At 42.4% G+C, this 15,662-nt stretch overlaps 1 protein-coding gene across 1 annotated transcript in view; it reads right to left on the bottom strand.

The window, feature by feature from the left end:
* galnt18a (UDP-N-acetyl-alpha-D-galactosamine:polypeptide N-acetylgalactosaminyltransferase 18a) overlaps nucleotides 1-15,662 on the bottom strand; it is a 117,176-nt gene that overhangs the window by 25,942 nt on the left and 75,572 nt on the right. The window contains exons 7-9 of the mRNA XM_069162480.1: nucleotides 8,672-8,857; nucleotides 6,832-6,969; nucleotides 396-491 (exon numbers count right to left, since the gene is read on the bottom strand). Coding sequence (XP_069018581.1) covers nucleotides 396-491; nucleotides 6,832-6,969; nucleotides 8,672-8,857 — 420 coding nt within the window. The remainder of the gene's footprint in view (nucleotides 1-395; nucleotides 492-6,831; nucleotides 6,970-8,671; nucleotides 8,858-15,662) is intronic.

Raw genomic sequence — 15,662 nt, 5'->3', positions numbered from 1 at the left:
CCTTGACGAGGCCATCAACAATCAACAACAGCGAAAAAAAAAAAAATCCATCATAGCTGCTTTCATAATAGCGTTCACGGAGTCATAATATCCTCGCAAACGTAGGTTTAGAAACGCGCCAACATACCGATTGTACTCTGTACAAAGTCCTCTTTTGTTGTGAGGAGAATAAAGAGATATCCCTCATCCATAGCCGCTGCTATAATGCAACTTTATGCAATGCTTGCTCCCTCTAAATCCCTCATTTAAAATAACAAAGACTGTGAAGGAGTCCAATTATCGACTGCCGACAACCCTCTCCTAAGATCTCTCGCCGGTTGTTGGTGTTTCGGGGGGGGGGGGGGGGGGGGGGGTTTGAAGCGATCAGACGTTGATGGAAAGAAAACCCCACTAACCTGAGGTGTCATGCCGTGGCAGAGGTACATGATGGGAACGTTGTCCGTGTCGGGTCCCTGGTCCAGACACAGGTCGTCCCTCAGACTGTTCTTAAACTGGAGGGAAAAGAAAACAAAACAAAAAAGAGGGAGAGGAAAAGATGTTAATACGAAAAAGCGACCCAACTTAAGTTACGATACAACCACCGAGATTGGCAATGATTGCCAAACATTGAGGGGGTTAAAAAAAAAAAATGCAGCTTATATCCAGTTCTGGTTTTGTTTGTCTCTTGTGGAAGACCTCAATAAAACCTTTATTCAGATTTCTTTTGAAGGACGCCTCAACATATTAGAAAAAAAAACAAAAACAAAACGTCTCTTTGAGGCCAAATATCGAAATACTTAGGGAATTATTTTAAGATGACCCGCTAGAAAACCGATCCGACGGAGGGGAATTTAGAGAGTGGGAACATATTGACTTGTGGAAAATTGAGTCCCCTGGTGGACCTCTGCGGTATTGCGGTTTAAGGCACTTCCATTATTAAATTTAACATACAGTCTATGCTACGCTAAAAGCACCTGTTCATTTGAAAGCAGCTTGAGTTGCGCGTTGTGTCCGATTTGCTACATAAACAACTTTTAAGGGCAGTGAGAAGTTAGCTTTATTATTCAGAGTCGGGTATTCCTCTTGTTTTCTTCGAGCCTTTTTGCTAGGCTAAACACATCTCGTCTCCAGCTCTGCACTCACGGCAGCAGCGGGGCTGCCAACTCTCTCGCTTTAGGCGCCGAGGCTCGGTCTCACGCCGCGCAAACAAATCTCCCTCCAAACAAGTGCAATCCTCAAAGCAACACCTTTACCAGAAAAATATAAGCTACTAGTCACAAGGTTTTATGTGGGTCAAACAGGCTTTCTCTGCACACGCTGCAGTCTGAACACTTTACCTCCAATAACCGAACACTAATCCTCTTTCACTTCGCTTTACAATTTCGCACATATTCCAAAATATGTATAAATATATGTTGTCTGTATACATTTTTTTGGTGTTGTTGCTTCCAGCTGTTCGACACCCGCAGCTTTTTTTTTTTTTTAATACAGCAGCGGCAGCAGCAGCAGGATCCACACATGTTTCCAAAGCGAAAGAGTTGCCGTGTGCATCTACGCACACGGCACAACAACAGTTAAGTTCATTAATTATTGAATCATGTCTGACAGGACGGGAACGGTCAGGATACGACACGGTTTGTTTGTTTGCGGCCGTCCTCGGATTACGGCCCGGAGCTCCGTCAGAGCTGTCAGGACATCTGGATTTTTTTTACTTTGCTCTTTTTGCTCTGTAAATGTTAAGTTCATTATTACTGGGATTTCATTTTAGTTTTTTTTTGTTTTGTTTTGAAGCTAAAATTCTCACCGGATTCACAGCAGTAGCATGTTTTTTGCACGTGGATTTGTTCCTATAGCTAGTGCAGGATGGAGCCTGTTCCTTTATTAAAGTAAATAACAAAATATGGCAAGAGGATGTAATTCAAAGCATTTTACTGTATATGTGGATGTAAATTGTATCAACAAGAATTTCCGGGTTTAGAAAGTTGTACATTTTAACAATATAAAGATGTTGTCTGTAACACAAACAGTATGTCTGAGGTGGTAAATTAATTATTTATATTAAATACGAATTATACACTTCTCTGTTCATAGGTCATATATCCTACAGAGATATATCCATCCACATAGTTGGGATATTTTTTTTGGTCCAGATGTAGATTTGTTTGGTAGGTTTGTAGATTGTTATTTCGTTTGTGATGCGCGATGCGTTTAAACGCTTTTTAAATTCAATATTTCTTTTCAAGAATGGAATTGAACAGATAATCCACAAAATGAATCGTCTACAACTTTCATGGGGAATTTGTTATTGAAAAGTGCATTTTTTTTTTGTATATATATTGATAAAAAATACAGAAAGAAAAATAACACACAAAAAAGAAGAATTTCACTGATTAAAAAAAGCGTTTGATAAAGTATTTCTATACATGTATCTGCTGTCAGTTGGAAATGTGAATTTCTTTATTTCACATAAAAGGCAGAACGGTCTCTCTTCCCCTCGTTCCTCCTCTCTCTCCGTCTCTACATTATTAATTACTCCATTATGACAGAGTGGTGCACTGCACGGCTCGAGTTGTGTGGCTAAAGTGAAGACAAATGGAACCACTGCGGGCTAATTACTGCTTGCCAGGAGAAAGTCATGCAAACACTTTAGACTAACCTTCACCTCTCTTTGGCATCTGCAGAGCAATAATAACTTCAAAAGAGGAAAATCACAGTGTCCACTTTTTGCATGGCAGGATATTTCTTTAGTTTGGCTAAATTCCACAGAGGATTAGAAACTAATTGTACAAAATAAGTAAATTCAATTGCGGGAAAATCAACACTTTCAGGTTGTCCTTGAACCTGTGGCATTTATGAGGCCGGGTAATGAAGGCATATTAAGTCCCTCGTCTGCTTCATTTTAGTGAAGCTGCCTTGTTTCCAGCTCTTAGCAGTTCAATTAGTGAGTACAGTGTTATGATGTGTGATGAGGCCTGACGTGAACTGCAGACACAATCCAGTATCACGGCAAAGTGTGAAATAGACACAGCGGTCCACTACAGCAAAACGTGAAATAGCCACGCTTTGGCCTGTCTTATTTATCCCCAACCATGTGTTTTAATTATAAGTTTCATTTTCCTGTAAATCACACGGCTCTACGCATGCAGTCGGTTTCGTGTAACTGTCACGCCTAGACAGGCCAAAGCGTGTCTATTTCACGCTTTCCTGTAGCGGACCGGCGTGTCTATTTTCATGTTTTGCCGTAATACCAAGTTGCTAAGACAATATATGTAGTCGATACATATGTATATAAAACAAAGAGTGCCATGAAGCAAATAAAAAAATTAAAAAAAAAAAATACTTGAGAGAAACCTTTTTACTTTCACATAAATCAAGCTCTTGGAAAAAAAAAAAAAAAAGAATCTGACTCAGGAATGTCGTGGCACACAATAATGTTGTTTCTGTCTTGCCGACGTCAGGGTCCTTTCCATCACTGCCTCTGTCTGCAAGTTGGGTCAGATGTCACTAAGCGCTGCTTGAGCTGAATAAGAAGAAGCCCGCTATGGAAAAAATGATGATGCACAGTCAGAATGGTGGAAAATGGGACCACTTTGGTCAAATCACAGCAATTTCCCCTCTAAACCAAGACACATGGGCATTTCTGCTGGATTTGTGTGTAACCAAATGTGCAAATCTTCTGTCGATTTTTCCCCCCGCTGCTGTTGACTCCTTTTACGGCACAACTACTTATTTGTCTTTAATTCTGAGGTAAAATATGTTTTAGCTTTAATAGCGGATACTTTATTTCAGCAGTTACTTGAAGGTTACAGCTTCTTTAGTAAAACTCTACTGTGGCAAAAGGTTTGCCCCGCTGACTCTCACACTCTCCACCTCTACCTCCGCGGCATTGTAAACATTCAGAGGCTGCACATCTCCGGTCTGCCTTTTAAGTAACCTTTAAACAAAGACGTGATTTTAATAGAAATCTTTTCTTTTCTTTTCTTTTTTAATCTATTCAGGTTTTTTTGGTTTGGCTCTATGTTTATTCCTCATTAACGTTAGCAAAATACGAACATACATTTTTTTTTTTTTTAGAGCTGAATTAAAAGGGCCTGATTGGGTGTATCGCTGCCGGGTCCGGACTCGTACGAAAACCGAGTCCCACAAGTGCAATATTTGGACGGGAGGGAAGACCTTCATTTTATAGTTCTCTCTTACATACAGATCGAGAAACAAATGTCTCCGTCCTCAAAAAACGGTCGGTCTCATCCGACCCGCTTGCCGTTTGGAGAGCGCACCGCCTACGTCCCCTCACTTTTCTTACCGCGCCCCACCGCTTCTCGTCTGCAGTCACATCACACACGGTCCTGTGGGGGTTTCAGCAGAGTTCTCGATCCATTATTGAGGACTCAGCCGAGCTTTCTATTTCACAATATCTCACACCGCTGTCACAGATATTTCAGCCGTTTAATAATCTGATATTGTATTGATCCCCCGTGAGGGGATTTATTTTTCCCTGCCGCCTCGTCTCGCGGAGAGGTCAGAGGTCAGGCTTACCCACATAGCTACAGCGCCGGGATCTGGTGGTGATTCAGTGTCTTGCTCAAGGGAACAACAGCGGGTGAATGTGTGCGGAAACGACGTGTTTCAAACACTCAAAAATGATCTGAAATTATCAACAGCATGCGAAGAAAGACGTCTTTGTATTGAGTTGCATAGATACTGGCATTCCAGGCAAAACCACAAATAACAACTGACAATCACCAAAGTCATAAAGACTCATCCTCTGGGAACCATGAATATTTGCACCAAATTTAAAAGGAAATCCACCCAATAGTTGTTGAGATAAATCCGTGTGGACCAAAGTAAAGCTGACTACATTTACATCCTTCAAGATGAAGTGTCAAAATGACTGAAATGTCATTTTTACACTTTATCTCGGAGTTCCAAAATTGATTGTGTTTCAAATGCTCAACAGATCGTAATATAACACCTCTGCTTTGTTCAGTGTTTACCTTCTGCGAGCGGTGCATTACACCCAAGCTTTTCATTCGCGCTAAATAACAGATGAGTGTATAAACAGCATCCACAGATGGTATCGCATCAGAACGCTTGTTGCACTCTCTCCAACCGCCATCTCCTGCGAGACGTTGTTTTTTGTCAAATATGTAAACTTCATATCTACATCTCTCAGATGCCACTGCGGCAGCGCTTTTCATCTCGCTCGCTCAAAGCCGAAGCCCCCGCACATGCTCAGTGGCGTCAACGCATAACTCCATCCAAGCTCACGTCGTGATTGAAGTGTTTTATAAAAAAAAATAAAAAAAAACACAAGAGGTGATGAGGAGGCTGTTTTCAGAGCTACACACTTCGGCTGCAGCTGCTAATGCCGGAGTAAAAGGCACGCCCGCCTTCCCCCCCCCCCCCCAACTCTTTGCTTTCATAGTTTTTCTTCTTCTTCTTCACTAACAGACTTGGAAGTAATGCAGAGATTTAATAAAGCTTAAAAAAAAAAAAAAAGACTTTTTTCTGGAAGTAGAAGACCCTATTTTCAAACTGCATTCATGCTCACAGAAGACACATGACTTAAAACTATATCTGATCCAAGTAATGAGTCAAAAAGGTTAAAAAGATGACCATCAAAAATCTCCAATCAAAGAAATGACATTAAATTGTGAGCACGTGGGACTCGGCCCAGAGGTAGCCACTCCTCTATCAGCAGGAGCAGTCGGAGCGGTGGGATGATGCTGCTCAGCTTTGAACAGATTACTGTCATTTTTCAATTATGCAAAATCCTCCCACAGCCGTTAGCCGAAGTGAAGGAACGGCCGTGCAGAAATTAAGTGGCATTAAAAAGGTTCGCCCTTTCAATACCCCGCTGCTGTGATTTGAAGTGAGCGCGGACGCATATATCACGTGTGTGTGTGTGTGTGTGTGTGCGTGTGCGTGTGTGTGTGTGTGTGTGTGTGTGCGGTGTGTGCGTGTGTGCGTGTGCGAGTAATGGGAAAGTTGAAAGTTTTGCAGTTTGGAAGGTAAAGTTTGGAGGAAACTGTTTAGTGATGAGAAGGCGATTATGGAATTACATGCAATTTCAATGCTTCCGATAAGACTAGAAGAGAGAGCTTTTTTTTGATTGCTGTCTATATAATTCTGTTTTTAGTGGGAAACTGTGGACATCTGGAAATGGCTGCACATTGAAGCACTTTCCTTGTGCTTTTTATTACTACCTGCTCGGTAATAGCTTTATATGATGTGTCGGTGTTTGGTGCTTATTCTTCTGCCCTGAAGTGGCAAATAAATCACAAATTTATATAGCTTTTAAAAACCAAAATAAAAAAAATGTACTCAAAAATATAGTGGCAGCCAGAAAGAAAGAAAAAATACCCAGAAAATTAGAAAAATGTAACGCTTTTGTTCTTTTAACAAAAACACAAGGCATTCATTTTAGGGCGTTGTGCTTTTAAGAGTTTGATTGTAATGTGACAAGAGAACCGACACATCAAAATGTGCTCACACGTTTTTAAAACACCTTTTTTCGCTGCACTGGCGCAACAAAGCCACATTAATTATTGATAAAGCTAAACGAGTGTCACCGTTTCATAATGAATTCAAAATGCCCTTGAATACTTCATGTTCTGCTTTGAGGAGCTGTGTAGCAACCAGCGGGGGCCGAGAGGGAAGGAGGAAGTGTGCGGTGTCGTGTTTCCAAAACGACGGGCCGGGATCCAGACCGTGCGTTGAACTCGTCCCCGTGGGCTTTCCCATTTCAAATGAAGCAGCAGCGGTGCGTTTTAATTTGACCGAAGCCTCCATTTCTGGACAGTGACAAAATTCATTTACGGAAATCAAAGTTTGACCTCGCAGGATACTCACCACTCCGTAAGCGACCGTGTCGCCGTAGGATCGGAGCTCGGGGTAGATGTTGGAGAGGAACCAGCTGAACGGTCGACACTGGAGTCTGGAGCGCAGGGCCTTCCTCGAAGAGATGTCCCCGATGTCTATTCCCGAGTTCTGGCGAGGGGGAAGTAAAACGCCAACAAGTCTCAGTTTACATTTTCACCAATACTCGACAACAATAAGTACGATGAAGATTTGAACTTTTCTCATCTACGACGTTGCGGTGATTCGAAAATAACAAGTGCGGGATTTCAGGGGGCCTCGGGAGGTGGAGGGGGGCGGGGGGGGGGGGTATTTTTCAGCAGATGCAGCATCCCGAGAGCGGCGGTGGGCGAGCTCGAAATGACAACTGAGCAGAAAGACGGCACGATAAAGAGCGATCACAGAGAAACGTAATCCAGCGAAGAGAGAGGCTGCTTCGATAATCACTGTATTTAAGTCGGAGCGAACCACTTTCCTGTGTGTAAAATCTTGAAAATCTGCTGGTTTTCTCCGTTTTAAAAACACTGTAAATGCAGTTTTACCGTTGTCTGACAATATTAGAAAACAAATCACCCCGAGGACGAGCATGAGGAAATTGTGGAGGGGAACTCGACCCTGTTCGCAGATAAGAATAATCGACGGACTCATGAATAATGGAAATAGTCGTCGGTGGAAACCCCACTTTCTGTAACAGTAGCTCCGAGCGCCGTCTCTAAAAGGTATAACTGAGATGACTCATCAGAACGACAAGGCTAACAGAGAAAAATTAAAGACGGTTTGAAAGCAGGACCGGTGGAGGAAGAGCGGCAATTAAGTACAAAGGAAAGCGGCAGACGTAAAGAGAGTTATTAATGAAGAGGAGACGGGTAAGGGCAGACTGATGATCCTTGTAGGGCACCAGTCCTAAAAGAAAACACGGTTATAGTATGTTGTAATGTGCAGCACAGAAGACTGCGGTCAAGACACTTCTACTGGACCTGGAAAACCTGGTTGAAATAGACGTCATACATCTTAAAGTTTCAGTGTAATTCAAAATTTAAATGTCCCATTCTTTCTTTCTTTCTTTTTTTATTATAAAGCAAGTCCAGGGGCTATAGAAATACTGTCAAAGAGTCAAAAACTGCGTTTGAACGAGGCGTTTGTACTTCTGTAAGCTTGTGATGTCACAAGCTCGCGCTCATGTTACACGTCGGCCCACAGCACGGCGTACTGTCGAAAACTTTTTCTGTTGAAGAAAATACTGAACGGTCATTCAGTCGCTGAGCTAAGAAAGCTGCAAAAGTTCACGTGACCAAAGACAGCCTGCGATTGGCCAGGCCGTACGTCACTCAGAAAAGAGACAGCCAATCAAAAGAGAGGGTCATTGATATCAATGTGTCTTAAACACAAAATCGTTCTCGAGAGAAGCGAGAGCGATTTAAAACTATATTGAGATGGTTTTTTGGGGGTATTTGAAACCGGAAAAATATCTTATGGATAAAAAAAAAAAAAAAAAGACTGCACAGAAAACAAAAGAAAACATGGGACCTTTAAAATATAAATCTACCTAAAGTAATCACTTTGACACACGGCGACTTGTACACAGAATACATCAATCATCCTGCTGCGCATTCAAATGGTATTCATGCACAACTGATTCTCCAGCGGACCTCCCTGATGGCAACGAGTAGTCGTGGTTGCTAGGAGATTTGTAACACAGCCTCTGAACACAAAATAAATACGTTACACTATTACGCCCACACACACACACACACACACACACACACACACACACACACACACACACACACACACACGGCATCACTCTCCGAAGCACACAAGTGGTGCGTTTTACCTGCAGAGGAACGTTCCAGGCCATGTAGACGTGACTCTTGTACTGGTCCATCCAGACCTCGGCCACCCGGAGGGCGTTTCGACGCACGTGGGCCGTCAGGTTCTCCGTGTAGGGTTTGTGGGCGCGCTCGATGTGGGCGATGCGAGAGCAGGGCAGGACCTCCACGCTGCCGCCACACTGCCACACCTTTGAACATGAGATAACACAAGACTATATTAATGTTGCTTAAAAAAAAAAAAACACGTTTTAGACAAATGTAAAAAAAACAACTATGTATGAATACACACACGCAAGCGAGCTGTATACACAAAATAAATAAATACACCTGGAACTATACAGTGAAAAGTACAGACATTTTTGTTATTATTGAAATTATAAAAATATATTGTACATTTCTCAGGACATATTGTATGTTGTACAGATATTGCACATCGGTGATATAGATTGCTTTATGAGTGATGGACGTAGGCTATATAAATATATAATATACAGTATAGTATGGTATAAATGCACCAAAGAAACGTATATAAAACGTATGAGGTGTAAGTAGTAAACAAATATTCTATTAGAAATTATATTACATATAATATATATATATATATATATATATTATATAACATATTATATATATATATATATATATATATATATATATATATATATATATATATATATATATATACGCAAGTACCCGACATCCTACTCAACACACGCACACACAAATGCTCGCAGGTTAGTGACTGTAAGTACTTTCAAAATAAAAGGTACAGATATTTTCAGCACCTGCCAGATTCCTGCCAGTTAAACCTGCATCCTCCAAATAGAAGATTAAATTCTCGCTGCAATTCAGCCTGCTTGATAGAATTAGTATGAATAGAAAAGGTATCACACCGAGGATGCCCACCCAGGTGCTTCCTATTTTTAACCATTCTGCAGTTTGTCGACAGTGAAAGCTGTCAAGTACATCTACGCAGGCCTCGCTAGCGGTACGACAGGCCCATGAAACATTGAAATGAACGTTTCAGATTTCAGTTCACCATGAAAGCAACCAAGAGTGTGCAGCCCTCCGGCACACTTTGACAGTTGTACCCGTAAGAGGTACAAAAAACTCTTGAGAAAAACACAAAGGCAGAACAGTTTTTTTTTTTTTTTTTTCAATTATATTCAAAAAGTGAAAATATTCAGAAGTGCATATATTTTTTTTTTTTACCATAACTCTCAGAGCGCCCGTTGAAGCACTGAAACGCTGCGTTTAACCAAGACCTGTTTACTCTCAAATTGAAAATGAATCAAATTAAAAACATCCATTTCGACAAGTGCAACATATTTATAATGAACTTATGTTAATGATTAAAGTCAGCGGTGCCCCTTTAAAAATATGTAACAAAATAACGTCTATTCGTTAGGGTCGAATAGACGTACCGTTACATCCTTAATATCTCAATAACAAAATTCACAGTTCGGTATGTTAATGTGAGTTAATACATCTAGAATATAATATTACTGCTGTAAACTAGCAGAAACTGGCCAAAACGTTTTAGGTGGAACTCGTACTCAACAATTTCTTTCTTTCATTTCTTACTCTTTCCGCCGCCCTCAAAGATTACACTCCGTCTCAGTTACATCGTGGTTTAAATTATGACATTTAGGTCATTTCAGCACTTTTCAGTGTTTTGATTTGAACTAAATCTTCAATGTACATCAGTGCTTAGTTAAATACACTTTCACTGAAACTTCAGCTTCTTTCCCGACTTGTGTTTCGACTGCATCTTCAATTTTGAGCATGTCGAATGTTTCAACTGTAAACTTTTCATCATAAATATTCTCCAGTATATGAAGCCTTTTGTCAGGTGCCAGTACAATGTTCAGTCAAAATACTTCCTTTTCCATTATAAAACAACTTTAAAAAAAAAAAAAAAAGTATTTCCATGACAAGCACCGCTCATAATTCTGCAGCTGCACATCGCAGCGGTCCAGTGTCTGGAAGAAAGAAGCGGCGGAGACCGTCGGTCTGAATAGAAAAACTCCGGTTCTCTCCATTTCAGCGCTGCACTTTGTTTGTGCGCTCGTGTTGTAATCCCTCCCGCCGGCCAGCCTCCTTCCCCGCAAAGAGAACAACGGCAAAAAAAACTGTAGCACTGGCCCGACGCCCAGGCGAGGGAGCACAAACCCGAGCCAAATTTGGAGATAATACACGCTTCAGTCAGAAATACCTCAACGCTCTCGATACAGGATTTACAACATGGGGTTAGAGCATGAGGAGCTATTCTTCGAGTATAACAATCTACGTCTGAGCATGTGGGTGTGCAGAGAGATAAGAGACCGGAAAAAAAAACAACAACAGCGAAACAACGGAGGGAAACGGAGAAATTCGGGAAAAGAGTGAAACATAAAAGGTGTAGGGATACAAAAAAAAATTAAAACAAAATTAAAGGACACGAAGTGGGAGGTACACGGAGAAGATAAAGACGGTAAAATAGAGGTGGAGAGAGAATGAGAGGTTCACTTCATTTTCTTGAGTCATCCTTTCCAAAAAGCTGCTTCTTCTTTTTGTATTTGTTTTCTTATCTCCTCCCTTAATAACCCCCCCCCCCCCCCCCACATGGGATTAAACAGGGTCACGCTTCGACTATTACCCAGAAAACATCACAGGACGTCATTACGAGGCTGAGGAGTTTGACTTTGTGTGCATCCAGTGTCTGGAAAAGTTGTGTCTGGCTGATTTTGTACGCGCGTCACCCGAAAACAAAACGCAGCACATTTACATCGCTAATTGTCTCGCAGTCGGTCCTCTTTGCTTTCGACGCGGAATAGATCTCGGTCTTGGACTTGTGTTTTATTTTTAAGTTTTAATGAGAAAATGAGAGGCGAAAAGGCGACGACAAAATGAAGTTGTGCATTATAAATCACGTCGTGGGGGGCCGCCTGTTGTGATAAAAAAAAAAAAAAAAAAAAGAAGACGGCATGAGACAATGAGTATTAAATATGCACTATGTTACGCCGCGGCGCAGATGAAGCTTCATGAAAACAGTCTTTATCACAATAGGAGCATGCGGGCCAGAGATACTGAACGCATCTGCAGAAACGGAGGCGGGAAAATTTTTTTTATAAATCCCATCGCTGATAACAAAAGGCGCCTGTGTTTGGTATGAAGGAGATAGAAATAGAACAAACTGCCTGTTTTCTGATTTAAACCTCGGGTTGAACTCAACATATGATGAATTAGTAAGAGTAAGAGCAATGCCCTTGAGGCATGTGTGCAGAACTGAATCTGTCAGGATAGCGCTGCTGATTTACATTACCAATGATCTGAAGAGGGTTTTTTTTCAGTGTAGTCTGCTTCACTGCTTCAGCAAAAATTAAAAAAAAAAAGACCTAGTGACTTTTCTTGTCATTCTTGTAATGTGTTTATGATAAAATATGTAGAATAACACAACGAAGAATGATGATGTGTTTGCGGGCTTGTTGGGGTTTGATGTTAACTCAATAAACCCTCGGCTGTTATCGAGGTAATTATTTTACTACCTTCCCTTTTAAGCTCATAACTTGGTAATAACAGGGGCTGACCGTTCATGCTATATCTTGTTTTTTTCAGCACAGTCTAGGCTATCCAAATCTTCCATTTTTTTTTTATTTGATAAGACTTATATTAGTCTTAATATCAAGCGGAAAAACTTTGAAAATAACAATTGACAGGAGAGATATCTTTTCATAATTCTGTAGAGGAGATTGTCTGGAATCTGCCAATATCTGAACCATGTTTGTGGGACATTGGATGACTTTGCAATTAAAAAAAACTAAATGTGCTTCGGGCCTGACCGGAAATAAACGTCGTAAATGACAAACACCCATGTGATACGCGCTAATAACGTGGCTGTAATGTAGGCCTACATGTACGTTTTTTTCTCTTTTTCTTTCATACAAAATGGGATGTAATGTCGGCCAGATGCTGGAGACGATGTGATTCAGCCGTGATTTAAAAACCCGATTAGTTTAAAACACCGTCGTACACGGGGGTCGAAATTTGGACGCAATTTGCGTCCGTCGGGTTCAACGGGTCAAGACCTCGGAAACACCCCCCGAGGCGTTGGAAGTGTTTGACCGTAGAAATGAAATGTCAACGCTCTGGCTGATGCGTTTGCTGACCTTTGCTTGCCTTTCAAAACTTTCCCAAAATGCTGCACACGCAGATAGATAGAGATTAAAACCCGTTCCAGATCCGGGCCGCCCCGAAACCCCCTTAAACGCGCGAACAACCGCGCGCGAGCGCAAGCGGAAGCTTTGAAATCGCCTCGCCGCCGAAAACGCTTCATTTCAGTTCGGTGTTTGTTGTGTCGTCGCTGCCCTCTCTCGGCGCTCTTTTCAGTGCTCGGGCGTAAAGTGGGCAGATCGGGCCGACAGCTGGAGGGAGCATCTGACGCGGGTCAGGAAAAAACACAGGCTGCCGAGGTCGAGGGCGGCAAGCGGTTGAGATCAACCCCCCTCCTCCCCCTCCCCGCCTTCCCCACCACCAACCCCACAGAGAGACCGGCTGTTCGCGGCATCGCTGCTTATGCTACGCTGAATGAGCCATCCAGGTTTCCTCTGCGCTAATGTCAACAGGTGTTTGAGCAATTTGTCTCTGCGGTGGGAGCTTACGCGGAGCAATTACATGCCAAATGAGCTCCGTAAGAGAGAGCGGCCTCTCTTCGTTATAAGAGCGCTCGTGGCCTCGGCGCTGCGAGGAGCTGGGGAGAAGAAGAAAAAAAAAAAGAAGGTATCATCAGACTTATAGGAGTTGACCGCGGAGGTTTGACATTCACGCCTCAATTGGAGAAAGTCGAGGCCGAGTCGTGCACAGAAAGCCTTTCACGAGTCAAAACAAAAGGAACATTTACAGTCAGCGGCCCAAACTGTGCCGAGACAACAGGACGTTTTAAGCCTTTGGCAAATTTAGCAATTTGTATTCATGAAATCACATAAATGTTTATGATAACGGGTCGTAGCCAGTTTCAAGGGGAATATTTAGTGTGCCATAGTCCACGTTGTGATTTCCTCGTTTTAGGCCAAGCTGAGCCAAGTCATCACCTGTGGTCAGCATCACCGACCCAAACCGCCTCCCTTCTGCGCTCCATACGGGCGATGAGAAGACATTATTCAATTATTGGGGAAACAACGAAGTAGGTTACATCAATCACCTTGGATGTTACCAGATGGTCTGCTGGTTGAGATAGTGTTTAGTTGGAAGGTCATAATTTGACCTGATATCACGCCAAAGTGTGTAGTACACCCGTCCACTAGACGATATCGTGTCCGTCGCGTCTTGGCACAAAAAGAAATGAGCCTTAGTTTTAGGAACCTACTTTTTTTTTTTTTGAAAGTAGGCCGTTGTGTAGAGTATGGAGCCGAAATATCATCAACAAAGAGGATTCAGACAATGAAGTGAACACACTCTGGTAAACTTCTTTCTTTGTGTGTGCTTTGAGAAAAGAAATCAAAGTTATGTCACGGAGTTATAAATATAAAAAAAAAAACACAAGAGAAGGAGTTTCCCAGACAAACAAAGAAGGATCCGCGATTCCAGAGCTCATTCGCAAGTCTGTCTGGCTACTGATTTGTCAACGCTGCTCTTCCCCGCAGCCACATGAGAGAGAGCACATTCACAGCTGCTATATTTGTCACTAGATTCTATAAAAAAAAAAAAAAAAAAAAAAAAAAAATTGCTAAAGCGGTATGAAAAGTTGGAAAACCTGGTGATAAAGTTGCTAAGCTGACAGCTGTTTTAATGCCTTCATTTCAAACTGTGCCTGACCTCGGTTCGGTCACCGCTGCCCTCGGAGCGAGCTGTTCTCTCAGCAGCTCGCCGCACATGCGCTGCAGTCATTAAACCCGGATCACACAGGAAGAGGGAAATTGTGTTGTTGTTTCAGTGCTTTCGAAAAGCACTTGAGGGCTGATTACGTATCGGTTGCGATTGGCCGGTGAGCTCGAGAGTCCCGGAACACTTACGCGGCGTGTACACCCAGAGTGACGGGCACACGGAGCGGGGCGGTAAAAACCAGACCGGGCGGGTAGGACCTTTTTTTCGGTCCACCGACCCACCGATCCGGCAGCCCACCGGGAGTCGGCCAGAGCACCGCCGACTGTGACTACAGTTCGTTTGCCACGACCGGGATCTTTCTTCAGCCTTAACCACCGAATATGTTTTTGTCTTGCGAAAGCTTCGACCCGGTTCTCACAGTCAAGAGTAGATAACTACATTTTGGGTGTGTTTGCTGTGTGATCTTTTAAAATAGAAAGGAGCTTCAATTTCCTGCTTTATATAATAGCGGGAAACTGAAGTCTTCAAATGCTCATTAGCTAGATTTGGTATGATAACCCCTCCCCCCCTGACAAGTAAATTCATATTTTCCTATCAGATGGGGTTTACAATAGTAGAATTACTATTGATGGCGATGTTAGGAATAACAAATTTAATTTGGGGAACATGATTCATTGACAATCAAGTGTCTACATTTCAAAATTAGCCAACTATAGTATATGTTGCTGTGTTGTACCACCAGAGTTCAAGGGAAGCTTTATTTCTCGGTTTCTTTCTATCCTATTTTTCGACAGTTTATTGGCGGCTGCCGGTGTGGATTTCTTTTACGGGAAAATGTTAGAAGAGTAGAGCAGAGCAGGCGGGAAAGGTGTTGTGCGGCAGACACGGATATCAACACCTCACAATCGGACCAAATAAGAGGAAAGTTACTGATAGCTGTGCTGCATTGCAGTACGAGGACGCAGCACAATGATGCTCTGCTGCCATCGATTGTCCACAAGTTGTGCACTCAATCTGAACCTGACATACTCCGGCCTGAGAGAATTACACGTTTTCCGGAGCGCGGCGTGTTCTTCTTAACCCCAGCGGCTCGGATAAGCGTCAGCCGAGCCCGGGCTCATCATCAAACCCGTTCTCCACTGACACGATACTGTAAATCACTCCACCCCGAGCCTGAGTCAACAGTTTTTC

This window comes from Embiotoca jacksoni, unplaced genomic scaffold, assembly GCF_022577435.1.
Source record: "Embiotoca jacksoni isolate LCO1_2020_lvr unplaced genomic scaffold, fEmbJac1.0.p SCAF_3, whole genome shotgun sequence".
NCBI lineage: Eukaryota > Metazoa > Chordata > Actinopteri > Embiotocidae > Embiotoca > Embiotoca jacksoni.
Note: the sequence above shows the minus strand (reverse complement) of the source record. Positions and strands in the feature narration are given on the sequence as shown.